The sequence below is a fragment of the Thamnophis sirtalis genome, unplaced genomic scaffold (assembly GCF_051295495.1).
Source record: "Thamnophis sirtalis isolate CommonGarterSnake01/CBP01778 unplaced genomic scaffold, rThaSir2_p1.2 scaffold_8, whole genome shotgun sequence".
Lineage (NCBI taxonomy): Eukaryota > Metazoa > Chordata > Lepidosauria > Squamata > Natricidae > Thamnophis > Thamnophis sirtalis.
The window spans coordinates 16300827-16328278 of record NW_028261388.1 but is presented as its reverse complement, the minus strand read 5'-3'; the positions used below and the strand labels follow the sequence as shown (position 1 = coordinate 16328278).

Here is a 27452-nt window from a genome sequence, read left to right as displayed (position 1 = left end):
TAGTGGCTAAGATGCTGAGATTGTCGATCAGAAAGGTCAGCAGTTCGGTGGTTTGAAACCCTAGGTCCGCATAATGGAGTGAGCTCCCGTTACTTGTCCCAACTTCTGCCAACCTAGCAGTTTGAACACATGTAAAAAATGCAAGTAGAAAAAAAGAAACCACCTTTGGTGGGAAGGTAACAGTGTTCCGTGCACCTTCGGCATTTAGTCATGCCGGCCACATGATCACAGAGAGGTCTTTGGGCAGCACTGGCTCTTCAGCTTTAAAACAGAGATGAGCACCACCCCCTAGAATCAGGAACAACTAGCAATAGCAATAGCAATAGCAGTTAGACTTATATACTGCTTCATAGGGCTTTCAGTCCTCTCTAAGCAGTTTACAGAGTCAGCATATTGCCCCCAACAACAATCCGTGTCCTCATTTCACCCACCTCGGAAGGATGGAAGGCTGAGTCAACCTTGAGCCGGTGAGATTTGAACAGCCGAACTGCAGAACTGCAGTCAGCTGAAGTAGCCTGCAGTGCTGCATTTAACCACTGCGCCACCTCGGCTCTTGTAACTAGCACCTATGGGCAAGGGGAACCTTTACCTTTACCTTATTGGCTACCCCTTTGTATGAGATGATATCGGGAATCAACGCTATTCAGAATAAATCAGGATTTTCCAAACTTGGCAACCATCAAATATCTTAAGAACTGTAGTTCCTAAAATTCTTACACATCGTGGAAACATCATGACTAGGGAAAGCTACAAAACTTTAAGTCTGGGTAGATGAGTTGATGGATCAAGTCTGGATAGATGGATAAATCAACTAATCTGGATGAACTCCTGTATATTTCCTGTGGGTGCTCAAATGAAGCTCACACTTCTTACTTGCCTCTAAGATACAAGGAAAAGATGAGTTTCGTGTCCAAATTTTCATTATTAACAATGCTCAGGAAATCAATTGTTACTGGCTTGGATGTTATTACAGAACAATAAACAGCATCCATAATCTGTGCAAGAATTAAAGCTTGTCACGATTCAGAAATGATTCGGAAGAACATAGAAGCCTGCAATGCAGCAAGGTAGAAGGACCATTGTTCAGAATTCAGCCTATAAAGAAACATCATTGATTTAAGGAATCAACTCTTTAAATCAGCAATGTCGGAAACGTCAGGCAAAAAAGACACAGCGAGTTTAAAGAGATACCACAATTTGTTCTCCTCTGCAGTTTAAAGTACTCTTTCTGAATCATTTCCAAAGCATGAACATCCCTGCAAGCTATCTTCAGGAATGTACACTTAATCTGTTCATTTATTGAGCAAACTGCAGTGGTTTCTCTTAAAATTACTTTCTAATTCCAACATTAGAGTTCATTTGCACATTGGGTCACTACGATACATCGTTTTTGTTTGACATTTGTTTAAAATGAGCCACTAGTATTTCTTCCCAGGCAACAATCAATTGTTGAATGGAAAAAATGAGATTTATAATCCAGCAAGTCTTAATTTTGGTGTGTTAAATCATTCTTCTTTGCCTTATCCTTGAGATGCAGTGTTTAGGCCATAGGCAGAGGTGGGCTAATGCCAGTTCAGACTGGTTCGAGCGAACCAGTAGTTCTGACCAGCGACTGGATCTGCCCACCTGCCCTGGCACTATCCCATCCTATATAATTGCCATTTTTTGATGCCACGCGCATGAGCGGAAGGAGCACGCGAGAACATAGCAAGCGGCCGAACATGCATGTGTGCTCACATTTTTTGTTATGGGCGAACCAGTTGTTACAGTACATGATGCCCACCTAGGCCATAGTGCACATTTAAATATTTTCCCCTTAAAACTGTTCATACTCTCAACAAAAAATAAATAAAAAGTCAATCTTGTTTAGCTTATCCTTAGCAACTAGATTTTCCTGAGAATCTGCCATCTAATTGTTTTAGAGTATGAGATTGTTCTCCTTACTTGTCCTCACTTCACCCCTCTCTCAAGAAAATAACACTTCCTTTTTCTGTATGGACATTGTGTTTTGAAACTCTATTTTTTACAAATGTCAGGATTTTGTACAAAAGGAAAGTAATAGTAGTGATTCTGTTCTTTGCTCACCTTGATGTCTTCAAATTTCTCTCTGGTCCATTATCTCAACTCATCTCACCTCTATCTAGACTGCAGCAATAAAAATCAGGCACATTGTGCTTCATGAACACAAAACTTACCTCTTTACAATTCCTGTTCCAACAGTTTATTTCATATCTAACAGAGTTTTTCCTTAAAATACCTCTAGGCCTGTTCTTATTTTTTTAACCCTTGCAAAACATGTGCCTTGGACAGTCACTCCATTTTATCCGCCTATGTTAGAGTCTTCTTGACCCTCTGACAATTGTACCCCTTTTCCTTACTGACATGCTTGGAATTATTCTAGAGAATGTTTCCTGAAGACCGTTTCTTCTATAAATTCTTCTTCAAAGCCCATCTTTCAGTAAAGCTCAAGTCATCTCCCATTTTTTACATGTCATGTCTAGTAACTAAATACTAGAGAGGGGTGTGGTGGCTCTCGCCTTCTGATCAGGAGGCTGTGAGTTCGATCCTAGGTAGAGGCAGATATTTCTCTCTCTGGGTACAATGCAGTGGTGGGTTTCAAAAACTGTTCGAACCTACTCCGTGGGTGTGGCCTCCTTTGTGGGAGTGGCTTGCCACCCATGTGCTCGGATGGGAGTGGCTTGCTGCCCATGTGACCCGATATGAAGATGCCGACGACACTTGTCAGAACCACCTTAAATTACCTCACACACAGCACTGGCATGCATAAGAATATGATGTAAACTTGTTTTTTAAAAGGCATCTTTGGTTTGCGTTAAAACAACTTCAACACACGCAATATTCTAATTGCACCACAAACGGAGTAGTCATCCTTACCTTTCACAGAGGCACTGAGTTTTATAAATATGAGCATGATAGTGTAGAATAATCATATCCAAGGACCAGTGGTGGGTTTCAAAAAAATTTGGAACCTCTTCTGTAGGTGTGGCCTGCTTTCCGGGTCCACTGGTGGAACCTCTTCTAACCGGTTCGTAGATTTGATGAACCGGTTCTACCGAATAGGTGCGAACTGGTAGAACCCACCTCTGGCACAATGAGAATATATCTGCTAAATATAACTCCACACTGGTGACAGGAAGGGAATCTGGCCAGTAAACACTTAGCTCCATTCAGTTGCCCAGACGCCATCCCATAAGGGATTTTAAGGTCATTAAAATAAGATGATGATTGTAACTAAATACTAGAATTGAAAAGCTCCACAGTGTCCTTTTTTCTTTCCCCTTCTTCATTTCCAATTAAGGGTTGTTTTCAATAATGTTTAGTTCAACCCTTGTGATAATTCATTGCTGTTATGAATCTGGAAAGGCTTGTTTTGATCTCTTTGTTCTCACACTGCCCTATATTTCGTTCTTAGGGCATTTCCTATCGCTCTCCATCAGTGACTGACCCCACGCTTACTGTGGAAGCCCTAGATGAAACCGTTGCTGGGTTTGATACTGTGGAGGAATTGCTCAAGCACTTTAACCCGGAGACGTGGCGAGAAGATCTGGATCACCTGTACACAGAGAGCGCCCCACCCCGAGGCAGAAGTTTCTATGAGAGGAAGTCGAAAGGTAAGAAGCAAAAATGGTTGGATGGATGCACGGCAGAGTAATCTGTCCAATACAATGTTAATTTTGTGACTGACATGGTTAAAATCCTTGGAGTAGTGTTGTAAAATTTTAGCAACTGCGCATTAGTCCATATTTTCGTTCAGTGAGAATTAAAATTCTTAACAACCAATCTACATAATGAACATTGGAGAGATGTTTGCAGCCTATAAAAGCCACCTGCTCTTACAGGTGCTGGTGCCAGCTGTTCTTCTAAGTGCAGTGTGGTTTTTTTTATTTTTTTTAAAGTGATTATCTCCCTCTTATACCACAGCGAGATAATTAAGATGGTTGTAGAGGACAAGAGTAGGTAGATATACTACTGGTAATTAGGACATCCGTGTCTTATACGCAGCAACTGGCTTTAACATAAAGCCCTAAAAGCATTTGTTCCCTGGAAAAATGGTTAGCGATGTCCAGATTTTATTAGATGAGCCCAAGGCAGCTGGATACCTCAGAGGACACTTTAGTTAGTTGAGCAAACTAAAAAAAAAATATCCTGCCTGAGGCAAATACTTATTCCTTATTACAGTACTACATTCGTTTGGGAAATTCAGCATCCAATGTAACATATGCATTACTGTTCAAAATGGTAACATCTATGAGTCTTGATGCATTGTGAGTTGTCTTTTCATCATTTTGATTGAGAGTGCATGCATGTATGTATGTCTACATACATACGTGTGTGTGTGTGTGTGTGTGTGTGTGTGTGTGTGTGTGTGTCAGGGTATAAAAGTCACAATATAGACCTCTATTTTCTGGAGGATGTGTCTGTATGTGTATCTCTGTTTATTAATGGCAAACTCATTTTCCAAACACCCATGTGGCCAAAAAACTTCTACCCATGCCAAAAAAAGGGGATGCCAGCAAGCTTTGGAAGACCTAAGGTTTGAAAAAATATGAAAGGATTCCAAAAAAGAATGTAAAGAGGTCTGAACACATTGTATATGCTCATCATATAGAATAGAATAGAATAGAATAGAATAGAATAGAATAGAATAGAATAGAATAGAATAGAATAGAATAGAATAGAATAGAATTCTTTATTGGCCAAGTGTGATTGGACACACAAGGAATTTGTCTTTGGTGCTTATGGTCTCAGTGTACATAAAAGAAAATATACATTCATCACAAATCATAGGGTATAACACTTAATGTTAGCCAGAGGCTACAAATAAGCAATCAGGAAACAATATCAATATAAATTGTAAGGGTGCAAGCAACAAAGTTGCAGTCATACAGTCATAAGTGTATGTGTATATATGATTGCTTGGTTCCACCTGCAATTTCTGTATATCTTTGAACACTACCCAATCATATGGATAACTTAAAAATTCATAAAGTTATAATGTTGATCTTATTATATGATATCCATTATGTTATGTTACATCACATTACATTACATTACAAGATTCTATGAAGATTCTAAGAATCTATGGAGATTCCCAGTGATCCATGATATGGTTGTCCCAAAGGTGTGTTTTCCAAGGCAACTGGACTTTGTTTTTCCTTGAAGACATTTCGCTTCTCATCCAAGAAGCTTCTTCCATTCTGACTGAATGGTGGAGGATGGAAGAATTTATATTCCTCGCAGTCGTCATTAGCACTCTTTCTGAGAGCCCCTGAGACCACCTGGAGGACCTCAGGGTCACCTGAATAGTGCAAATGGGTGTAGAATCTTCTTGGAAGGCTTGGTATTACATTACACAATCATAGGTTGCCCAATGCCCAACAACTTCGGCAGCAAACACAACAATCTTTTCAACAGGACATACCCTTCACTCTGATTTAAAGCTTAAGAGAATAGCCAGGTCTTTCATAGATCCCTGAATGTCACTAGGGTGAGAATCATACAGATCTTTGGAGGGATGTCATTCCAAATGAAGATATTGTGAGAGGGAAAGAGTTCTTTTTTGGTCCCGCAAGATGGTATTGGGTCAGTGTTATTGATACCCGCACTGCATTTGTGTTGGAAACACCAAGGCGCTTCTTCCAGGTTGAAAGCATAAGCCGATGGCCAAGGGACGTCTGTCAGAATATTCATGAACTGGCAGAGAAATGGTAACAAGGTCAGCCAATGAATAGGCATGGTAACAGGTCAGCCAATGAATAAGCATGGTAACAAGGTCAGCCAATGAATAGGCATGGTAACAGGTCAGCCAATGGTAACTATTTGGTGATTAAGAGCCATGCCATAGGCTCGGAGCCTGGGCGTGACCTAACCTACATAACTGAGTCTGTGCAAGAGAACTAATCTAGGCTGCTCTCTGAATTGAAACTGAGACCAATCTCTCCTCTGCCTGTGCTTTGTCTGTAACTACTATTACATTGGAGAATCCACTATTGGTATTGTACATTTACTCATGTATTATTATGTATAAAAGAAGTTAATGAATCCTGTTGAGTTATCTGTGTGTGCTTTCTGGATTTGATTTTTGCAACAAACTCTGACAATGTCGAGTTGGGGATTCCTTTTGTGTCCCCAGCAAAGAGGATAATGCCTCCACTCTGCCTGACTGCTTTGTGTGAATTATGAATGAGCATAAACAATTGGATACTGGCAGTTCCTCAAATAACATGCCGTTTGCCATGAAGGACTAGCTGATAACCTGGTGTTGCCTGGGTATTTATTTATAGGGGGAAAATGTGTGGACCAAACGTAATTTCCAATGTTGGATTTTCCCCCTTACCAGAGGGAGCCCCCTTGTGGAGTACTGTGAAGCATCACCATGGCAACTCCACTGCACTGTACAGTAGAATCCATTTTAAGGCACAACAGGCTGTATTGTAACAGAACACACATCCCGAAGGGTGTTAGGGGTGTCTTACCCCCACAGTATTTGTTTCCAGAGAGTAAGTCATCTGTGTAGCAAGTTTGGTTGAAATTGGTCAAGGCGTTCCAGAGTTATGTTGGAAAATATACACACACAGCTGTTTTTATATAGATAGATAAACAGTTGGGGTAGTATATGGATAACTGCACCTTGAATTGCACCTGGAAAGCAACTGGAAGCAAGTGCTGTCTCCCAGAGCAGTGGTGTTACTCAGATGAAACACAGATACACTACATACTGAATCAGTTGCAGTTTTTGCAGGGTCTTCAAGGACAGCCCCACGTAGAGCATATTGCAGCAATACAAATGAGAAGTGACTAAGGCATGGGTGACTGTGAGCAAGGCCTTCCAGCTTTTTCACCTAAGCCGTTAATAAAAATGTGTAAAAATCCAGGGCTAAAACCACTAACTCAAATTTGATGCGGAACAATTGATGAACATGCCTGATGTTATTTTTATTTCAGCTAAATATCCATTTAATTGTTGTGCAATTGGATCCATACTTAACTAGCTTGCTAATCAGAATATCATGGTGTAATTGGCTTGGTTGAAATCAAGGTACATTATGTCTGTAACATTTCCACCTTCTACTAATTGTAATTGTCATTATAACCCAATCATGAAAATGAGGTAGTCTTAGAGAGGCAAGATTCATTTTCCACAAATCTATCCTGATTTCTGTTAATTACCATCTTACTTTCAAAATGATTTACAGAATAGAATTGGAGTTGGAAGGGACACTGGAGGTCTTCTAGTCCAACCTCTGCTCAAGCAGAAGACCCTATACCAGTGGTGGGATTCAAATTGTTTTACTACCTGTTCTATGGGTGTGGCTTGGTGGGCAGCCTGAAGATGGTGAATGAGACCTCATCGAAACATTGCCAAGACAATCTCAATCTTACACAGGAAAAGACTCGAATACAAGACCTGCATATATATATATATATATATATATATATATATATATATATATATATATATATGTGTGTGTGTGTGTGTGTGTGTGTGTGTGTGTGTGTGTGTGTGTGTGTGTGTGTGTGTGTGTGTGTATATATGTATATGTATATGTATATGTATGTATGTGTCTGTTTCTGTGTCTGTGTCTGTGGTGTGTGTGTGTGTGTGTATGTGTATGTGTATGTGTATATGTATATGTATATGTATATGTATGTATGTGTCTGTTTCTGTGTCTGTGTCTGTGTCTGTGTGTACGTACGTATACATATACATATACATATACATATACATATACATATACATATACATATACATATACATATACATATATACACATACACATACACACATACGCATACATATACATATACATATACATATGTACATGTATATTAGCTCTCCTTTAGTCATCTGGCACTTTCCCAGTTCTCTCAGATTTCCCCAAAGATAATATATAAGGGTTTAGCGTGACCATCAACTATTAGCTCCTTTCCTACCTTACAGTGCATTTCATTTGGCCCCGGAGATTTAAGGTCATTCTGAGGAAATCGGTCTTTCTTCGTGTTTCTATCAAACTGAAGCTTATTCATGCATTCAGTATGATAAGTAGTTGCCTCTGAGGGATTTTTAGAAATATGTAAGTCACACAGTGTGGCAGTCTGACTTTTTCAGGCTCGAAAAATATCACAAGCTTATACAACATGTTCTTGGATTGAGAAAGGGGAAGAACAATGTTGACATAGCAGTCAAAACAAATCTTTTGTATTCATTGTTTTTCATAGCTCCTCAAAGAACCAACAGGGAGAAATAAGCAAAGGAAAGTAGAGATTATGAACCTTTGGTCGGTTGATGAGATTATTATTTTTTTAAACCAAGATGTAGGAAAGATGCATATGAAGGTATTAGAAAACAGTATGATCATATATTATAACACATGTATGTATACACACACACACACACAAACTATATATACATATATAACAAAATGAATCATTATAGGTCTGTTGTGGCTGGGCGCAGCCAGCAGAGCTAGCAGGAGAGTCAGACAGTGAGGAGGTTAGGGAGGAACATGAGCCCGTCCTGAGGGCTGAGGGAAGCTGAGATGAGAGCTCCGTGTTGGAGGCAGAGAGGGAGATAGACAGCAGTGAGGCAGAGGAACAGCTGGAGCCTGTTCCCAGTGTGTGTATGGACAGAGCTGCCAGAAGACAAGAACAATTAAGAAAGCAGGGTCGATTTAAGAGTAAAGCCACACATTGGAGGTGATTGGCCCCTCCCATAGGAAATAAGATGGCGCAGTGGTTAAATGCAGCACTGCAGGCTACTTCAGCTGACTGCAGTTCTGCAGTTCGGCTGTTCAAATCTCACCGGCTCAGGGTTGACTCAGCCTTCCATCCTTCCGAGGTGGGTAAAATGAGGACCCGGATTGTTGGGGGCAATATGCTGACTCTGTAAACCGCTTAGAGAGGGCTGAAAGCCCTATGAAGCAGTATATAAGTCTAACTGCTATTGCTAAATAAAAGAGGAGTGAACAGGGAGTGGGCTTCTGCACTCGTTTCCACTGGTTCTCCACTCGTATCAAGAGTGGAAAGTTCGGCTTGTGACTATAAGAGACTCTGTGCCAAGTTTTGCCTTCCCCTGCATTTGGAAACTAGTTATTTGGCAACTTGCCGTATTAATAAATATTCCTCTGAAAGACTGTTTGCTAAGCCTTGCAGGCTGTGAATGAAAGGAATTCTCAGTCAGTCATGTAAATAAAAGGGGGTTTGCTGGGACCAAGACTCTGCTTCTTGCTTTTTAAGGAAGCCTGGGTCAGAACAATGTCAAACATCAGAAACAGAATATTCAGATTGTCTTAAGTCAGGGGTGTCGAAGTGGCAGCCCATGGGCTGGATACGTCACATGCAGGCCACACTCACCCCAACTCCGCAAATGGAATAAACATCGCAAAACGTCACGTGACGCCAATGTGATGCCACAAGTTTGACACCTGTGTCTTAAGTGAAGTGCTGTCAACAGAAGCAATTTATCCTTTCAGATACCAATTAGGATGCATTGGAGAACTGAGGAGAAATGAAGTGGTACCCATGATTGTACCCTTGTACACCTGACAGTGGAAAAGGTGGCCTCCAAATGTTGTGATTGCTCCACCACTGGAGGTTTTTAAGAAGAGATTGGACAGGCATTTGTCCAGAATGTTACAGAGCCTCCTGCTTGTACAGGGGATTGGACTAGAAGATCTCCAAGATCTCTTCCAACTCTGCTCCTCTGATTGTAAGAACAAGCCTACTTATAAGGAAAATACGCTTTCAGAAAGGAAAAGTGTACATGTGGTTAAATGTACACTCAAATCAGTAGGATTTGAATGCATCAACTTTTAGATTTCACTTGTAAAGATTCATTCATCCTTAGAGGAACACACTTTCGTTCTGTAGATTATATTATGCCACAGCACACAGAATGCTATTCAAAGAATAACTGAGCCAGTTGGGGCACTGTTGATGTAGGTTTAGCACACTATGAGAGATTTACAGGTTAAACAAATTTGCTGCTACCACTAGGTTATGCTTTTAAAAACAAGGGTTAGAAAAATAAAGGAATATCACAGTGTAGTGTTTTTCCAACACACAGTGTGACAATGGAACAAGTTACACACTGAAACATTAAGCCTTCCTGTGAATTCCCAGTGTTCTCAACCATCTCATCTATTTGTCATTAATATTTTTCCCCAGTTCAAACCAAAATCAGACAAAGGAATTTGATGTCTTCCAGATTGACAAGGCAATGTCAGCAAGTAACTAGAATCCTCCGTGTATTTATCTTTGAAGGGTTCTGGGCCATCTGCCAATAAGCCGAAGCATTTTGAATGCTGAATGCAAAATACATTTCTGCTGTTTGCTTGTAGCAAATGTTTATCCTTTCTTATGTGTAGTTAGTAATCCTCACTCCAAGACAGCTGTTTTAAAATGATTTATATATGCATTTGCCTAGATTTCAAGAATGCCAGGTTCCAAATGAATGCATAATTTTAAAAAAAGGTAGAACGACGAAAAGAAACAGAATATATGCATTCAAAAAGACCACACCAGGCAAATTCTTCACCCATCCCTAGATGGCTGAATAGATATATTTTCAGTGCCTTCCTGGCAGTGGTGTGATTCAATCAGTCTAACAAACAGTTTGCTGAGTGCACACTTTGTAGAGTAGATTGGGCTGAGAGAGAATGACTGGTCCAAAGTCACCCAGCCGGCTTTCATGCTTAAGCCAGGACTGGAATTCATGGTATCCTGGTTTCTAGGTCAGCATCTTAACCACTAAGCTGAACTGGCTCTCGCAGGAACCTTTAGATTTTCACAGAGCTGTCTCGTGTGATTAAATATTGAATGTAGCTGCTATTTTCACATTAAAGCACATCTGAATATTTTTCTGAAGAGGATTATCTAATCCTTTTCTCCTGTAGAGGATAATAAAGGCTTCCTGCTGCAGCTGAACTTTATTCAACCATCACTGGCTGGGTTCAGACATTATACTAAGTCACAGTTACACCAGGGGTGTTAAACTTGCAGCCCACGGCCCAGATGCATCACATGCTGGCTCCACCCCCACCCAATTTACAGAAGGGGAGAAAGTCCCGATACATCCCATGACACTGCCATGATGACACGAGTTCGACACCCCTGAGTTACACAGTAACGTTTTCCACAGATGAAGCTATTCTGAATCATGGCTTGATATGAACTAGTCCACTATGTTTGGCTAGAGGAATGATGACTAAAATAAGCCATGACTTAGCTCAATTGTGAAACTGGTCTATCTGAGCTCCAGCAGATTCTTATATTTTGGTTGTTCTTGACTCTGGATACTTGCTTGTTTCTTATCCTCATTTATCATTTATCTTCTAGTTCTAACTAGATTTGTTGTCTGAGTCATTTTAGCTTACTAACCATAACCCAATCTGGCAACATTGGGTATAATGTAGGGATTATTGACCATGCCAGATTTTCCCCCCTCTTGTCTATGAAATACAATTTGTCAGTCTTGTTCGGCTTTCTAAATATTCTTTCTTTCCATTCCTATTTTGGTGAAAATAGCAATAGCAATATCACTTAGACTTATATGCCACTTTATAGTGCTTTATAGCCCTCTTTAAGTGGTTTACAGAGTCAGCATATTGCCCCCACAATTTGGGTCCTCATTTTACCCACCTTAGAAGGATGGAAGGCTGAGTTTACCTTGAGCCTGGTGAGGTTTGAACTGCCCAATTACAGGCAGCCAGCAGTCAGCAGAAGTAGCCTGCAGTACTGCACTTACTGCGCCACTGAGGCTCACCAAAAATCATTCCCAAATCTAGCAAGTACCTCAGAGGTTCAGCAGTTAGCACACTAATTCTACATCAAAGTATTCACTTATGTTTCATGGCAACGTTTCTTCAGCCCCAACGTTCCACCTTCAACAAGTTCTTTTGCTAACTAAATTAAAACTCATGATGAAAAATATGAGAACCTCTTATGTGTAGCTGTGGGTTTTTTTAAAAAAAAAAGAGTTTAATTTAGGCCTGCTGCTAGTGATAGCCTGTATTAGGTAATTGTGGAGCAGCTCATTCTGAGATCTGCCACATTCTTCAAATGCAGGTGACGTTTTTAATCAGGCACATTACCTAACTACTTCCATATATTTTATTTGTAGCTGTAGAGATGGACTATAATGGTCTACAGCATAATAATACACGAAGAAGAGAAGCGCCAAATGATTCTCTGGAAACAGTAGGTCACCACTATAGAAAATTTACTCATCGCACCTATGGACTCTCTATTTACAAATTACTTCTGTGTGAATGTGTGCCTACAGGAAGGTGAGATTGCTTATGTAGGCTTGCAGGGTGCAATCCAGCAAATATGAAAGACGGAGAGAAAAAGAGAGAGGATTTTCCATCAATACAAATTAAGAGAAAATGTGATGCTTGGTATCACCAATTTATCTCCAAGGCATAAACCCTTTCTTTAAAAAAAAAAAAAAAAACATCAACAGATAGGTGTTCTGTAAAACCAGATTCATTCTTGGCTTAAATCCATGGATATCACACAAACGGACCCTTTGTGACAGCAGTAATTTCATTCTGCTGAGGCAACTTGACCTTCTTCCTCTGAGGTAATTGACATGCCAAGTTATATGAGCCATAGAATTCATTTCTTGTACATGATTGACATTCCATTCAAAAGCTCAGCCTGCTGAGTGGGTCTCTTTAGGACCCAACCTTTTCTCCAGAGATGTTTCACCTTGGATAGCAATCCAGTTGAAGGATCATATAAACACTCCTTTGTGTGTACCTACAAATCAGAGATGGTATTCAGCCAGTTCGGAGTGGTTCTCCCGAACCAGTAGTGGATATCGCGGGTTGGCCTGCCCATCCACCCTGACTCTTTGCCTATTGAGGCCAGGCGCATGCGCAGAAGGTGCACATGTGAGCAAAGCGCATGCACAGAAGGCCGGGAGCTTGCGGGGAAGGAGCACGTGCGGGAAACCAGTGGTAACAAAATGTGAAACCCACCGCTGCTACAGTTACTTTACTTTTTCCAACTGATACTATGTAAACAAAAATAAGTACATGCTAAAAGAAAAAAAAATGATTTCATTCATGTACTTTTTAATATCTACATTTAAAATGTCTTGTTTTCAATTGCTTGGAAGTTACTGGTATATTGTGGTTTTTTTTTCAACTGGTTAATGAAATTATACATAACAGGCTTTAGCGTTTTTGTCATTCCAAAGCTTTAAAGAACTTACAAGAACATTCAGTTTCTTTCTAAGCCTTCAATGAAGAACTATACTCCCTTTATCCCTTGCTGGAAAATACTTAAACAAACTTAAACTTTTTTTAAAAATGTGAAGAAATGAATTTTAACAGCTAGAAATGATTGGCTTTAAGACGAGCTTACCCAGCAATTTGGTTCTGTCTGTCCAGTGTAGGTTTCCAAGCTTGCTGGAAAATCAGAATTTATTTTGGCCCAGGTCACAAAATTGGGGGACGGGACGGGAGGGGGACAACTGAATTTCAGGAATTTGGATTTCCTCCCTCAACCCTACTCTTGTTCTCAAATTCATTGCTCCCGTAACATCATTTTTCAAATAGAATATCTGGTGATTCTGTCTGGATCTGGAATCTTTTCTTCCCTAAAGACACCATTGTACATGTTCATGTGATGGTCCATTCATGGTTTTTTTTAAAAAAAAAAAACAAACACTTGCAAGATTCCAAATGAGTTTCAAAATCTCATGGGAGTAAATAAACATCTTCTTGCAAGGTCATAAGACAGGGGTGTGTGAAACTCAAAGCCCGGGGGGGGCAGATCCAGCCCACAGGGTGCTTAGACCTGGCCTGCAGGGCCATCCTGGAAACAGTGAAGAACCAGAGCGTGGTGCCTCTGTTTTCGTGCAGGTGGCCTTCCCAAGCTCTGTTTTCATTGCCAGAGGTTGCAGGAAGCCATCGCAGGTGAAAATGGAGCTCGAGAGCCCGTTTTTGCTGCCATAGTGCTCGGCACCACATGTGCCCCCGACATGAGTGATGTTGAGCTGTCCATGCCCACCCTGGCCATGCCCCCCACCTCCACTCCAAGGTCAATCACAACCCGGATGTGGCCCTCAATGAAATTGAGTTTGACACCTCTGCCATAAGGCTTTGGGTATGTATGTGTGAACTGTGTGTCCATGTCCATGTATCTTCCATAAGATTTTTCCTGAGGCTAGTCCCTTCTAGTCTTTTAGGCTTTTACTTCCATAATTCCTAGCCAGCATTTTGAAGTAGAATCGATGGGATTTGTAATCTAACAATTCCCTGTCTGGGGAACTACCCACAAGAGATACAATCTCTTTTGGTGGGTTTGATGTTTATCCAATAATTGATTGACACAATATTTGCATTTGTTTTCATTGACTCCTGTAGCTTTTCAACCTACTTAAAGAGCATTATTTTAAATATTTGTTTGGAAAACATATTTCGTTGATTTGCCTCTAATTTCTTTAAGGAGATAATCCCCTCTTTCTTTCTCACTGATGTCATTTTAGAACAGTAGTTCTTATGCACTACTAGGCAACTTGTCAATTACCAGCACCCATAAAAATGAGTTGGTATTAGATATGCCCACAATTAGTGACAATGAAAGATTAATCTCTCATTGAAAAGCTTTTCTTCCTCTTAAGTAGAATTAGCCAGAATGGCCAGACATGAAAGGCAGAGGATTTGAAGAATGACAGAACATCAAATATCACCCATTGAGAGGAATAATCAATAGTTTTCAATTCTCCTTTCTCTTTGCTATACACACCAGACCTTGCATTCAGCGCTTGAGTGCACTGATAATTCCCATTGATTTTATGCTTAAATCTCAAGATATATATACATCTTTGTAGAGATAATGGCACTTTTGGGAAAATAGCAAATGGGGGAAATATAAATGATTAAACATTCATACATTTGATATCAGGATTTAATTATTCTTATAGCCTGGGCATCCATTCCTATATAAAAAAGAAAATATCTGAACGTATTGAGAATTTTTACATTTGAAATCCTGCATCAGATCGCTGAAATGTCATCTGGTCAGTGATGTCTCTTTCAAGATTTCATTGTTTGTAATCTCAGAAGTATTATCCACTAAAGAAAAACCCACAACAAATGACAGGATGTTATTGACAACTGCTGTTTTAGTACATAAGTTGTAATTTCATCTTGGGATCATTGAATGTCCTCCTTAGTTATCAGAGTATTTGAAAACAGAAGTCTAGAATCATTCCTATAAAGTAAAAGCAATATTTATTAAGTTCCATACCAAACATACCAAATTGTGAAACTCACCCCACTCTTTATCTTCCTTTAATATGCTTTAAAAAGGATTTTGAAAGTACGCACACACATCAAAATGAAATAGGAAAAAATGAAAGCAGAAAAGAACAAGAACAAAGTTATCAGTCTTTCTGTTACATGAATAGAAAGATAAATCTTAAACTCATGTTATCAGTCCAAAGTTGTAAGTATAAGGTATTGTTTTCTGTGTCTTTTTCCTATATCAATCTATGGTAAATCTATGGTTCTTCATCTAATGATAAATTCCAAATTTTGAATATGTAATTCAGAATCACTTTTACATTTTTACCACACATTTCTCTTTATAAACCATATTAACCAAAAAATGAAGTCCAAATTCATCTCCTCTGGCTTCAGTATTAAATATATATTTCATGAATATGGTAAAGAATTTGACAAAACTATTATAATTTGCAAGATTCAGTTATTTAGAAAGCAAACACAAAGTCACTCAAGATACCCTCTTTAGGATGATCAAAAGTTGTTTTGTGGTTTCATTATCAGCAAATGAGAGGTACAGTTCAGATATAATTTAAAAGCAGGGTTTAAGCTCAGGTACTTGGTTAAATTTGAAATACTTGTAACACAAAATACAGAACATTTTGCACATAAGTTACTATTGAAATATGATTTGACGTCTGAACAGGTTAAAGTTTGCATGATCAAATGGATTCAGAACTCAAAACAAAACAATTGATATATCAATAGAAAACAAGATTAATTTTACTGCAAATAATACATTTAGAGAAAAATGATATAAGATGTTTTTCCTTGTATTCAGGAGATTGTTCAAAATGTAAAAATCAAGTTGCACCATTTTATTCTAAGTGATAACAAAGTAATACAGTGCAACTACTCTGGAAGATGATAAAATTAAACAAATTGTAAATATTGACTTCCTTTTTATCTGTTTATTATTAAAGCTTATATACTTATAACATACATAGTGTTTATAAAGGATAACTGTCACCAAGATATTTTAGGCTTTTCAGTGGAAATCACATTTAACTTCTTTGTTAAAAGAATGGCAGCTTAAACTATGGAAGCGTGAAACTATGTCTAAAATTATATGAAAATGAAGTTTGATGTTAGCTTCAAATTCGTCTAGAAGTTACTTATGAAGTATACATAATTCTATACATGGTACCCATATTTTTAGAGGCAATATATAAATAATACTTACCACCCAGAGATTTCTGTAAAGTGTTATGGGGGTTGGTATATAAGTCTAAATATTATTGCCAGTGTTATTGCTATTTTTTGTAATTTCTATGTATTTTCTTTGTTTTTTAAAATATATGTTTAAAATATATATTTGCTTAGACTTTCATCAGACAAAACCTCCGTTCCAAGATCTGCACAGACATCAGAAGGCAGCGGGGACTGAATCTTAATAAAAATTAATTTAGGCCAGAGATTAATTGATTCATTGACTTCTATGGGGGGACAGGTGTTTTATTCACAAGTCTGTTCTCTCTTTCTCCCTCCTCGTTCCCTTTTGCCTGTTTCAGTTGATTTAGACAGGCTGAATGATGAGGCAAAGCGTTACAGCTGCACTCCAAGGAATTACTCTGTCAATGTTAGGGAGGAGCTGAAGCAAAGCAATGCCGTCTTTTTCCCTCGCTGCCTCCTGGTCCAGCGCTGTGGAGGAAACTGTGGTTGTGGAACGACAAATGGGAAATGCGCTTGTACGGCAGGAAAACTCGTGAAGAAGTATCATGAGGTATCTTGCTTTTTATATTATTATTTTTTAAGTAAATGTACGTCAACTGCCACTGTTCGTTCTTTCTTTCTTTCTTTCTTTCTTTCTTTCTTTCTTTCTTTCTTTTTTGAGCTGAACGAAAGTACAGGTAGCCCTTGACTTACAACCACAATTGAGCCCCAAATTTATGTTGCTAAGCGAGATGGTGGTTAAGTGAGTTTTGCCCAGTGGTGGGAACCTGCCGGTTTAACAACCAATTCAGTGATCCCATGCTATGTATATGTGCACAGTTTTAACAAAACTTACCTTCCACGTTACTTCTGGGGAAGAAAACAGGTGAGGTGCAGCAATCCACTCAACCGCACAAATCAGCTGAGAGCATATAGGTAAGTAAAGTACAGGGGCTGGTGGGTAAACCCACCACCTGATCATCAGTAAACCCGTTCACTCCCCAGCTGATCATCGGACCTACCAATTTGCCAAACTGTCTAAAGTTGTCCGAACTGTCCGAAGTTCAGACAAGTCCGAACTTGTCTGAACCGGCTGAATCCCACCCCTGGTTTTGTCACATTTTACAACCTTTCTTGCCACAGTTGTTAAGTGAATCACTGCAATTGTTAAGTGAGGAACACGTTGGTTAAGTGAGCCTGCCTTCCTCGTCAACTTTGCTAGTCAGAAGGTTGCAAATGTGATCCCGTGACCTTGGGGCACTGCAACTGTCATAAATATGAACCCTTGGCCAAGCATCCAAATGTTGATCATGTGACCATGGGGATGCTGCAACAGTCGTAAGAATGAAATCAGTCATAAGTAACTTTTTTTAACTGAGCCATAGTGGTACAGTGGTTTAGAGTGCAGTACTTCAGGCTACTTCTGCTGACTGCTGGCTGCCTGCAATTTGGCAGATTGAATCTCACCAGGCTCAAGGTGGATTCAGCCTTCCATCCTTCTGAGGTGGGTAAAATGAGGACCCAGATTGTTGGGGGCAACAGGCTGACTCTGTAAACTGCTTAGAGAGGGTTGTAAAGCACTGTAAAGGGGTATATAAGTCTAAGGGCTATTGCTGTTGCTATTAAGTGCTGTGGTAACTTTGAACAGTCACTAAAAGAATAATTGTAAGTTAAGGACTACCTGTAAGATTCTTGACATTGATTCAACTAAGAATGTTTCCCCGTGTCAATAGATAAATGCACATTTGGATGGTTGTGATTGGGTGAAAATATGTTTTCCCCCCTTCCTAGAATACCGGCTCCTCTCCCAAATCATTGTTAATTGCACTAAAATTTACTAATGACAGTCCAGCGGATATGTCCCATAAATATATCTCATCTATAAAGACAAAACCACTATAATTTTTTATGCCAAAGTACAGTGACAGCTGATTCAGTGTTTTCTTTAAAAACAAAAAAATTCCAAGGAATGCAACCATTGAAATAATGGAATGGGGGCAAGATAGGGTCTTATGTCAAGAAAAGGTATAATTGGGGTTAGCAGGTCATTCTGGCCCTGTTGTAAATTGCAGGCAAAGAGGCTATTTCTCCTCTTCATGAGATAAAGCATGAGGAAAATAGTTTCTTTTGTTCTATATTCATTGGAATAATAGTGTAAGGGAAGATTTGGATTTTTTTGGATTTTTTATTCAATTTGTACGCCGCCCTATTCCCCGAAGGGACTCAGGGTGGCTGAACAAAGCCAAGGGAGGGGAAATTACAAAAAGTAAGACAAAGACAATCAGACAATACAAACAGTTTAAAAGCACAACAGACACAGCAGATTCGAGTAAGGGGGGGGGGACTCAACCCCAGGCTTGCTGGGACAGCCAAGTCTTCACGGCTGTCCGGAAGGCCTGAAGGGTGGAGAGGGTCCGAATCTCCATGGGGAGCTCGTTCCAAAGGGCCGGGGCAGCCACAGAGAAGGCCACAGAAGAAGAATGTATTGTACCAGTTGTCTCCTAGAAAAACAAAATGTACAGGTCCAGTATAGGTGGTATCTCGCTCAATAGTAGTAACTGTGAGAGGGATCTTGGAATCCTAGTGGACAACCATTTAAATATGAGCCAGCCGTGTGCAGCAGCTGCCAAAAAAGCCAACACAGTTCTAGGCTGCATAAACAGAGGGATAGACTCAAGATCCCGTGAAGTGTTAATACCATTTTATAATGCCTTAGTAAGGCCACACTTGGAATACTGCATCCAGTTTTGGTCGCCAAGATGTAGAAAAGATGTGGAGACTCTAGATAGAGTGCAGAGAAGAGCAATGAAGATGATTAGGGGACTGGAGGCTAAAACACATGAAGAATAGTTGCAGGAACTGGGTATGTCTAGTTTAATGAAAAGAAGGACTAGGGGAGACATGATAGAAGTCTTCCAATATCTCAGGGGCTGCTATTCTCCAAAGTACCTGGATAGGACAAGAAGCAATGGGTGGAAACTAATCAAGGAGAGAAGCAACTTAGAATTAAGGAGAAATTTCCTGACAGTTATAACAATTAATCAGTGCCTCCAGAACTCCAGAAGTTGTGAATGCTCCAACACTGGAAGTTTTATGAAGATGTTAGATAACCATTTGTCTGAAGTGGTGTAGGGTTTCCTGCCTAAGCAGGGGGTTGACCTCCAAGGTCCCTTCCAACTCTGTTATTCTAGTCTAGTCTAGTCTTGCTTCTGGAACTTTGGACAAGTATGTAGGAACAAAAAGCATGAGAATGGTGGTTCAAATAAACAAATACCATTTAAAATAAAAGTTTGCAGAGCTGCAGCTTGACAAAGCCTGCCATCATGCTTCAATGCTCCTCTCTCAGGAATGTGATTGCTGAACTGACTTTAGGAGAAGGGTGGGTTCAGACCAATGGCATTTGTACAGATTGCCTAGGCTAGAGATGTGGAGAAATTTCTAAAAACGGTATGAATTTATTGTATGGACAGAAGCAGGAAAAATAAATATACCCATTCCGAAATGGAGATGGAATACCTACCTCATAGCCAAAGGTTAACTTAATTTATGATGGAACTGCTTAATTTTAACAGTTCTGTTGCCTGCTGATGTGTCAGAGAGTAACCAGTGAAAGGATTATGTGGTCAGTTCCATGTGGAAAGTCCTACATTCCAGGGCTCAATATATAAAAGAAAGGAAAATTATGTACCTGATGTGCCACAGGACTATTCCATTCTTATAATATTACAGGCTAACATTATTAAGGATGGTGTTCTAGCTTCAACTTCAAATGACCTGGCAATGGTAAATTTAGATGTACTGTATATGTATCCTTTACTGCTGAATTAATAGTACAATGGGTATAAATCTAATATTAATGGAACCTGTGAAAATAAATCTATTTTGGATACATCAAAGGTAAGATTGATGTGAATTCAGGAACGGATCATTATTCTTCTTTCTTCTTCTCTTTCTTCTTCTTCTTCCTCCTCCTCCTCCTCCTCCTCTTTCTTTGTATGTATGTATTATCTTTCTCTGTGTGTATGTATCTGTGGACCACTGCCAGTTCAGCAAAGGACTGAATTTCAGAATTAACCTTACATGCCGGGCAGATGAGAATCCCCTTTTTCAATACCTTAGGAGAGGAAAGGGCCAGCTGAGAAGCTTTCCTCTTTTCTCCTTTTTTCATTTATTTGATTACTAACTGTTAACCTGGCGTTGCCTGGGTATCCCAATCCTGTATTAGACATTCACAAATGTCCGGACCAAATGTAATGTTGGATTTTCCCTCTTACCAGAGGGAGCCCCCTTGTGGAGTACTGTGAAGCCATTACCATGGCAACTCCACTGTGCTGTGCAGTAGAAGCCATTTTAAGGCGGTACAGTAGAATCCATTTTAAGGCACCACAGGCTGTATCATAACAGAACCACCACCACCTCCAGGGGTATGTCACCCCCACAGTATTTGTTTCCAGAGAGTAAGACATCTGTGTACCAAGTTTGGTTGAAATTGCTCGAGGGATTCCAGAGTTATGCTGGAACATACTCACACACAGCTGTGTGTGTGTGCGTGTGTGTTTGTGTGTGTAAAACAAAATAAGGTTCCCGTGTAAAGTATTTCTTAGTGAGAATAAGTCCTTTAGAGTGGCAGTTGCCACAGATATACATGAATGTGAGCAAGTGAATACCTGTGAAACTAAGATAACTGCAAATTGCCTGATCATCTATCCCTAATGATAAACCACAATCCTCAACACAATTTCAACTCTGAGCTTCAAATTTAATCTATTTCCATATAAACTTCATTTTAAAAATCTGCCATTCATCCAGTGGATTGTTCAACCCTCACTAGTAAATCAAAAAGGTTTTTTTTTAAGAAGAACAGAAATATAAAGAGTGATGGAGTTTGTATGTCAAGTCAATTCTTCACCGAAGGAAAATACCTAAGTAAAACCCATCAGGGGTTTTCAGTGGAGTCACAAGGCAGAAATTCTGGACAGGCTCATATTTTTCTCCTTCTTCTATATTGTCAATTCTATGGGAACGCATAAGGACATCATAATATTTTATATTCCTATAAAATTGGCATACCAGTTGTACTTTCCATCTCAGTTTTATTATCATGGGTCTACATTCAGGACTGATATGGCCTTCAACGTATTAAGGGATCATGAGAAGAATGTTTTCTTCAGAGCTCCACAGTTACTGTAGTAATTCATTAGACCTGGCATTTGTGCCTCACATCTCAGATCATTGATGGTCACTGTTTTCTACCACTACCCTGTTTCCCTGAAAATAAGACCTCCCCAGATAATAAGCCCAATTGGGCTTTTGAGTGCATGCGCTAAAATAAGCCCTCCCCTGAAAAATATGGCAACACAGCAGCAGCCATGAGGTGACCATGCTAGTCATCTCCTGCATCTCAAAAATAATAGGACCTCCCTGAAAATAAGGCCAAGTGCTTTTTTGGGGGGGGTCAAAAGAAAATAAGACCCTGTCTTATTTTTAGGGAAACACTTTACTTTTCCTGCATCAGACATAAAGTTGTACATTCTTTTGTGCCTCTTGTTCCCCATATTCTCCATTCACACATACATTGTACACACTTATAACCAAAGTCCAAAAACTGCAATCTTTCTCATGGGGGATTGTTCCCCCTATGACTATTTTGGTTACCATTACCCATAATTTTCTTTTCAGCTATACAGTTTCCTTTTGGAGATAGAATAATAAAACAAAGCCACCAAAATTAATCTTTTATTACTGTAGAAAACCAGATTAAAACTTCCAAAGAACCAAACTCTTCTTTATTTCTAACAAAGAAGCATCCATCATTCCACTAAGGAATTGTCTCCACTATCAATTTGCCCTAATTATATTCCAAAGAAGGGATCGGTGAAATGATGAGTAAGAGTGAAAATTATGAAGTTCCAAACTGGTTATAGAAGGGATGTCAAGCTCAAGGCCCATGGGCCACATACAACCTGCGGAGTGCTTAGATCTGGCCCGTGGGGCTGCCCTGGAAACAGTAAAGGACTAGCCCACAGTGCCTCTGCCAGCTAAAACTGCGAAAGGCCCTCTCATTCTCCATTTTTGGCTGCAATGGCCTCCTGCAGCCCTCTGCCAATGAAAACAGAGCTAGGGAGGACCATGTGTGGCCCTCCCGAGCTCCATTTTCGCTGGCAGAGTGATCAGGCCATCACAGAGCCCCCCAACATGAGTGACATTGAGCTGGCCATGCCCACCCTGGCCACACCCATCTGGCCTCCTGAGATCAAACATAACCCTGATGTAGTCCTCAATGAAATCGAGTTTGACACCCCTGGATTATAGTTAAAATAAGCATTTTCTCTTATCTTTTTTTCAGTTGTAGGGTCATATGCCTCAAGCAGAGATTTTGTAGTGATTAGTCATCATTTCTCTTTTTGGGGGTCCTCATTTTTTATCCCAGTTACCACCTCCTCATCCTTTTCCTCCATTTCCTCATCCTCCTTTCTCTTTTCTTCTCCTCCTTTTTCCTTTCTCCCTTTTCTGCTTTCCTAAGAATGATTACCAGGGAAATCACTTTTACCAAACATTCTGACCAATCACTTCAAAATCAATGAAATTATCTTGAAGTTAACCCAAGCAGTTTGTACAGTCCCACACTCATAACCTCCCCTTTCCTACATTTCCAAAGTACCTGTAGTATTCTAGATGTAAGTTGATTGGGGGGGGAGGTTCTTTTTAACTTGAACTAGACACACACCAGATCAATATGTAATCAAAGGCTGAAGAATAATATTGCCTTTCCACATGATTGAGAGGTGGTGTACCTAGAAGATTCCTACATGTTCTAATTACCTTCTGATTCCTTTTTTTTAATCTCACTAGGTGCTAAGATTTATCCCCGAAGCAGGTCATCTCAGGAGGAGGGGCAAAACCAAGCACAATATGTCACTGATCGATATTCAACTGGAGCACCATGAACGCTGCGACTGTGTCTGCAGTGCGAGGCCACCGCGATAAAAGCAGAGCGTCTGGTTTTATGCGCAACATGAAAGGGAACTCTTTCTCCTGGGAGAAGGAGCTGTCCATGCTGATTTGCCCAGCGACCACCGAACTATGCTAAAAGCCTGCCTTCGTAGCCTTTTGATTTGAAGTGCTAAATGCCAATGACAGCTTACCCTTAATAAAGCAGATTGACAACTCTGAAATGCAAATCTGGGATTGAGTTTAGAAAACGAATGAACTCGAGGGCTGAAAGTTTTCAGGCCTACGATGAAAATTGAGCTGCATATGGCTGCACTCTTTTGGCTGAGTTCCTTAGTTGGCTTTTACAATTCTTCATGCGTGCATGTACTCACAATACTTTTGCACAAAATCCTTTGCACAAACACACTTAAGCACACTTACAGTCCAATTTATTTGGGGGGAGGAAAAATCATCTATGTGCAAAATGGCTGATTTAGCCATTTTAGCCATTTAGCCAAATTAGCAAAATGGCTGATTTATAGACAGCCACCAACACATACAGGTATATTAGGTTTACAGAACTTTGGTGCTGCAGTGGAAGTATAAAAGTAGCAATAGTATCTAGCAGCTAGCCATGCAGGCATCACACCTAGATATACGCTTTACAGTAGTCCGATCACAGCAAGCAAGTTTGAACTTTAAGCAAGCCGGATCCAAGGCTGCTGGAGTCCACATAGGTAGTCCTCAACTTATGACCACAATAGAATCATTAAATGAGTCATCACATTATTGCACCTCATTTCATGATCTTTTTTGCCATGGCCATTAAAAGCAAATCACACAGTCTTTAAGTGAATTTGGCTTTATTCCCTGGCTTTGCTCATCAGAAGCCAGCTGGGGAAATTGCAGATGGGGATCACATAACTCCAGGATGCTGCAACCAGTGTAAATACATTACTGTTGAAAATCTGCTGCATCGTGATCAAGTGTCTACAAGGACACTGCAGCACCACGATAACTTTGAATGGTCACTAAATGAATGGTCATAAATTGAGGGCTGCCTGTATATAATCTGGTTATTTACATAGATATATGAATCATTCTTCCCTGAACTGGCCCTATTCCCCCATTGTACAGGTTTCAAAATGCCATGCTGATATTCATTCAAATTATCACCTTTTATAGGTTGCAAAGTTGTCGCCAAACATTCTGAATATTTTTTAGAATGGAATCAATCTATTCTAAAGACAGTAGTCTAAAGGGCCCATATATTTCCCATTTTAAAGTTTCAGAAAAAACTTTGTAGAATTGTTGCTATCCAAATCAGAAAGATTCTTCCCCAGCCTTGTAAATAAACACATCTTTTAAGTTTTAGCAACTTTTCCCAAATTGGTTCCTTCCAGGTGTATTATCCAATTTTCCCCAAAATAAGACCCAACTAAAAAATAAGCCCTAGCATGATTTTCATAATATAAGCACTAACCCAAAAACAAGATCCAGTTAAGATTGTCAACCTGATAGTACTGTATTTCCCAGAAAACAAGACCTAACCAGAAAATCAGCTCCAATGTGTCCTTTGGAGCAAAAATTAATATCAGACCCAGTTTTATTTTTGGGTGAAACACGGTAGAATCAAATTAAGAATTCTGGAAGTAGCCCAACACATATGGAGAACCTCAAGTTGGAGAAGAAAAGCTACACTAAGCCCTTCAACACATGATTGGGCTGAAAGGAAGTGATATTCTCAATCACCTAATTCAGTGGTTATAACTTCGATAAGCTCTTCAAATCTGGATTTCATGTCAATCTGATTTAGACAAATCCAAGTAGTGCATACATTTTTTTCCAAATGCAATAGTTTGAGTTCAAAATGGGCTGTTCCATCCTATGAGGGCTGTTTCAAACTGGGAATATTTGTGGTGTAATTGGAATAGCTTGCTGGGAGATTAAAATAACCCTTCAATTTCGAAACATATTTCAAATCAACACTTTTCCCTTTCCTAACAAGAACACAGAACTCCAGACATAAAGAAGCAAGGCATCTAACTAAAATTCCAAATAAAATGTATCTTGTTTATTGAGAGCCATGCAGATCCAAAAGTTGGAGCTGGGATTTCTTGCTTCTCTCTCCTTCTCTCCCATTTTATATAGTATTGTGTGTTCAAACTGGATCTAATTCTAATAAACTTGTCATTCGAATAACAAGGCTTGCCATTCATATAACATAACCTTCCCAAACTGGTTTCCTCTAGCTAGCCTGGACTATAATATCTAGACCATGGATCTCCAACCTTGGCAACTTTAAGCCTGGAGGACTTCAACTCCCAGAATTCCTCAGCCTGGGGAATTCTGGGAGTTGAAGTCCTCCAGGCTTAAAGTTGCCAAGGTTGGAGACCCCTGATCTAGACAATTTTAGCCCATAAACTCTAGACCAAACTAGCTGGAACAGGAACTGTGATGAAGATATGTGAAAGACAGAAGATTGGTATACAGGTAATCTTCGATTTACATCACAATTGAGCTCAAAACTTCCATTGTTAAGTGAGTTTTGCCCCCATTTTACCATCTTTCTTGCCACACTTGTTAAGTGAATCAATGCAGTTGTTAAGTTAGCAACCTGGTTGTTAAGCGAATCTATTGGCTTATCTATTGACTATGCTATTCATCACAAAATGTAAACCTGGGACACTGCAACCATTATACAAAGACAAATTCCTTGTGTGTCCAATCACACTTGGCCAGCAAAGAATTCTATTCTATGAAATATGAGTCAGTTGCCAAGCATTTCAACTTCAATCACGTGACCATGGGGAAATGGTCGTAAGCATGAAAAGGATCATAAGTCCTTTTTCTTTCAGTGTCATCCTAACTTTGAACAGTCACTAAATGAACTGTTGTAAGTCAATAGCTTTCAAGAGTTCAAACGTGCCTCATATGCTTTTTGTAAAGCTGTGCAGGGTTTCAAGTCCGAAGTCAATAAGATTCTTCAAAGCACACCAGAATTAAAACATGTACCGGGGGTCTTTTTGCCTTTGAGCAGGAAGCACTGCATAATATTATTTAGCTGCAATCTTCACAATAATTGGCAAATCAATATTTTTTTACGCTTCAAAGGCAGCCCCATAGCTGATACAGCATTTTCACAACAAAGATGAGATCCGTACCGTTGAAGGACAGATTTAAAAATCAGTATAATTTCAAGTACATACAGAATGCAATACTCTTCACATTACGCAAAACAGTATTAGTTAACTGCCATCAGCAGTAGTTCCCATTTCTGGCTGCAATTTCCTGGGACTTAAAAGAAAAAGGAAAAAAAAAGAATAATTGGAATTGTATTTTGAATAAGTAGTTTATTGCCTTGAGCCTTACTTAGTTTTGCAAAATAAATGTTTATTGGGTTCATACAATATTAAGAACATTCATTCAGTTCCTGGATGTTGATAAAGGATTTGAAAAGCTACAGGATGGTTTCCTATGGTTTTGAACCTCTAATAGGAAATTTTCTTGATTGACTATATTTTCCAATTATTTTGTATGCGTATATGTTCTGTACTTGTTAAATGCACACATATACTAACTCATTTCTTGTCTGAGGTGTCTAAATAAAAGTGTAAGGCAGTGCGTGGTTAAGAGAATGGAATGTTTGATTTTAAATGTAAAGGAAAAAATAGGTAGAAAGTTTCCATTGATAAAACTACACTTTATTTTTTTTCTATATTGTTTTCTGATTCTGTGCTTAAAGGAAGAAAAAATGGTTTTACAATAGCATTTCATGTATAAAACTAAATTTGGCTTCTTATCAGGCAATATTGCGAATTTCTAAACCACTATTGTTCTGCTATTCTCTTAAACTGGTTCCTTTTATTAAGACGAATGTTTTATCTGCTTTCTTGTTAACTTCATCAAATTCTTAAGAAGTTACCCCTTCCTATTGTAATGAAACACTGGAGAATATAAATATTTCTTCTGTGTTTCTTTGTTTTCCTTCCTTTCTACGAAATCTGCTTATCTCTTTACTCAGTTGCCTTTTGAGGCGCTTAATTCAGC

General features: G+C 39.4%; 1 protein-coding gene across 2 annotated transcripts in view; it reads left to right on the top strand.

The window, feature by feature from the left end:
- Positions 1–24799, top strand: part of PDGFD (platelet derived growth factor D) — a 194741-nt gene extending 169942 nt beyond the window's left edge. For both annotated transcript variants that reach the window (XM_087721150.1, XM_087721149.1), the window contains 3 exons: positions 3434–3632; positions 16829–17040; positions 23322–24799. In XM_087721150.1, the coding sequence (XP_087577276.1) occupies positions 3434–3632; positions 16829–17040; positions 23322–23456 (546 nt within the window). In that variant the 3' untranslated portion in view covers positions 23457–24799. The remainder of the gene's footprint in view (positions 1–3433; positions 3633–16828; positions 17041–23321) is intronic.
- Positions 24800–27452: the final 2653 nt, after the last annotated feature.